The following is a 2,796-nucleotide window of genomic DNA, read 5'->3' as shown; positions in this document are numbered from 1 at the left end:
GAGTACCAGGACAAAATCTTCACATCAAAATGCATTGAGTACCAAATTCGATGAGTTTCAAAGCCATTGAGTATTAAGGTACCACTGGACCACCAGTGAATTTGACTCAATTCTTGGTCTGCAAGGACAAATGTCTTCAATCTTAGCCTATGGCTGGTTGGAATCCACAGCTCTCCCAAAGTTATTCTGGTGAGGTACCGGATCCAATCCATTCACCATCACCATTGTCTGTTGGGAAAAATGTGGCGAAATGCTGACCATGCTATCATCTCACCTTCCCCTAATATTTTCACTTATGTTTTAAATGCAACGAACAGCACTTTGTAGCCAGCTTCTCGTCCCAGTAACTGTCCATAATATTCTTCAAATTGGGTCACAAACAGAGGTTGAAAAATAAGATTTTGTGTGTGTGGGAATGATAACTATTTGTTTGCCTTTTATGTAAACTTGAAATAAGATTTTTTTTTTCGTGTTCTGAGATGTGTGGTAATTTGGGAAAGAGTGCTACTCATTTCATATCACTGATCCTTTTGGTAGGTTAAAAATTAGCATTGACTGGCTGCCTGTTACCAGAATTCCAAAATTGACAAAAAATGTAGTTGTGATTTAGCTACACATTGCTTTGTGGAGTACTGGTAAAAGGGACCAAAGTAGTGTAGAAATGCTCTCAGTGTGTTCGTGGTAATGGAAAAGACAACATTTAATATTGAGGATTTTTTTATGTCATAAAAAATTATAGTTTAGCAGTATAGCTGAATATTATATGTTATATTTTAGCCATACACAAGATTGATATTATTTGAAGTTTTATTTCTAGAAGGTATCAGGAGGTCTGATTAAAGTTGAATTTTGTTTATCACAATCTTATGATCATTAAATGTGATATGGATAAAATTCACGCAAACAGGACTTTTCTAAAAAAAATACTAACTTTGAACTATACTCTTGTTTTCTTAACTGTTTTTCTTTAAATATAAATATTACTTTTGCAGGTGTGGAGGCACTCATACACTGCATCATACCATATCTATGATCTAAACAGGTCAGTAACTGTATTGTCTTTTCTTGATGTTTCAATAGCTTATATTGTATTATATTGATATTTTTCTTTATGTTTCCTTCATAGAACCAAAATAACTGAGAACCCGCTTCCTACAAATATCCAGTATATATCATGGTCACCTGTTGGACACAAACTGGTTAGTAAAATATATAAGGTTTTGCTTCCTTCCTTGTAACACCAATTCAGGTATTTCTGTGCACTATTTCTATAATCAAAACTATACCATAAATGCAACAGAAATTTCTGGAAAACTTGGCGGGGGGGGAAAGAAGGTGGGAAGGTTCCAGAATAAGGACTTCTATACATTCAACCAGTTTAAACATTAAATATACAGATAACTGTTGCCATATATATTTATCTTTATAGTAAATGCATAAAGTGAGGCCACTTGGGTGGCCAGTTCAAAGTGAGGCCACTTGGGTGGGGAGCTTAATTTTCTTTTGGCTCCTTATTCTAAAAGTCATCACATACACATTTTTTTAAAAAATCAGCAATTTGTGAAAGCATAAACCTGATTTCCCAGCTTAGTTAGAGTGAACTTGATGTGAACTGGGCTTTAATTCATGAACTTTTTAGGTTTAAAAAAAATGGTAAGATAGCTGCATGCTAAATATTTATCATGTGGTTTAGCTCTCAATGGCATGAAATATTGACAGAAAAAAATCCACCAACAGCTGGTTGAATGGGTAATAGAAGGAGAGGGAAGAAGAGAGCTGATCTTGGAAATATGGAATCTTATAGCTAAACATCATGCTGCAAAGTTATTTCATAATATTTAAGAGGCAAATGCAAGAAATTAATAGAAAGAAAACCAATATTTTAATAGAGGAAATTGGACAAAACAATGTTAAGAGTTCTCAGGATTAATTAAACAAAATGCAACATTCTAGATCTTTCTTGTGAACCGTTTTGATTTTTTTTCTTTATTCTTAAAATAACAAGGGTAAAAGAAATTCAATTTCCTGTATTTAGATGGGTGAGAAGAATCTTACAGCATTAAAAAAAAATCTCCACTTTAGAGCCAATGTGTAGAAATACAGCAAATGAAAGTAAACATAGTTTGTTTGATATAAAGAAAAGGTTATAAAATCTTTTTCTGATGGTAAATACTGTAATGTTTGTTTATGGCAGGCTTATGTTTACGGTAATAATGTTTATGTGAAAACAACACCAAACGCCAGTCCTGTTCAAATCACTGAGAATGGAGCCGAAAACAAAATTTTAAATGGATTAGCAGACTGGGTGTATGAAGGTAACTATCTTTGAAACGGGGGGAAAAAACCCCTAAGAGCAACTTAACTGCCATATATACAGAAATAATATAGGTTTATGTAAAGTTTCTTCTGAATCCACTGCTTGGAACGAAGCGGGGGAGAGGCACCTTCCATCTTTGAATCACATAACCCTTTTTAGCTTTCAAAAACCCCTTTTAATCCTTCTGAGAAGACACTTTGCTTCAGAAACAATCCCAGTGAAAGTGTTATCTGGACAGGGATGACGTGGCCTCAGATGACCAAGAAAGAGCGTTAAGAGTGTTGATACCTTTCAGAAATACGGCTGCCTCAGTGTTCAAAGCAGCAAATCCAGCACAGTTTGTTCCTTATTTGAGGAAGTGCCCTTCCAAATAGTTTATAAAATATGTCTTGGCTTTATTTGGTAATAGCTGTATTTTGGTAATAACTATGGATTGGCCTAGGAATCAGGGGTAGGCAACCTTGGCTCTTTTATGACTC

General features: G+C 34.7%; 1 protein-coding gene across 1 annotated transcript in view; it reads left to right on the top strand.

The window, feature by feature from the left end:
• The window catches only part of LOC107285533 (dipeptidyl peptidase 4), a gene marked incomplete at its 3' end in the record, with an annotated part of 15,073 nt that extends 12,758 nt beyond the window's left edge, over window positions 1–2,315 (top strand). Inside the window, 3 exon segments of the mRNA XM_015813733.1 lie at window positions 993–1,042; window positions 1,127–1,199; window positions 2,195–2,315. Coding sequence (XP_015669219.1) covers window positions 993–1,042; window positions 1,127–1,199; window positions 2,195–2,315 — 244 coding nt within the window.
• Window positions 2,316–2,796: the final 481 nt, after the last annotated feature.

Source organism: Protobothrops mucrosquamatus, unplaced genomic scaffold (assembly GCF_001527695.2).
Source record: "Protobothrops mucrosquamatus isolate PMUCROS unplaced genomic scaffold, P.Mucros_1.0 scaffold_73, whole genome shotgun sequence".
Lineage (NCBI taxonomy): Eukaryota > Metazoa > Chordata > Lepidosauria > Squamata > Viperidae > Protobothrops > Protobothrops mucrosquamatus.
The sequence above is the reverse complement of the archived record's forward strand: the minus strand, read 5'-3'. Positions and strand labels throughout refer to the sequence as shown.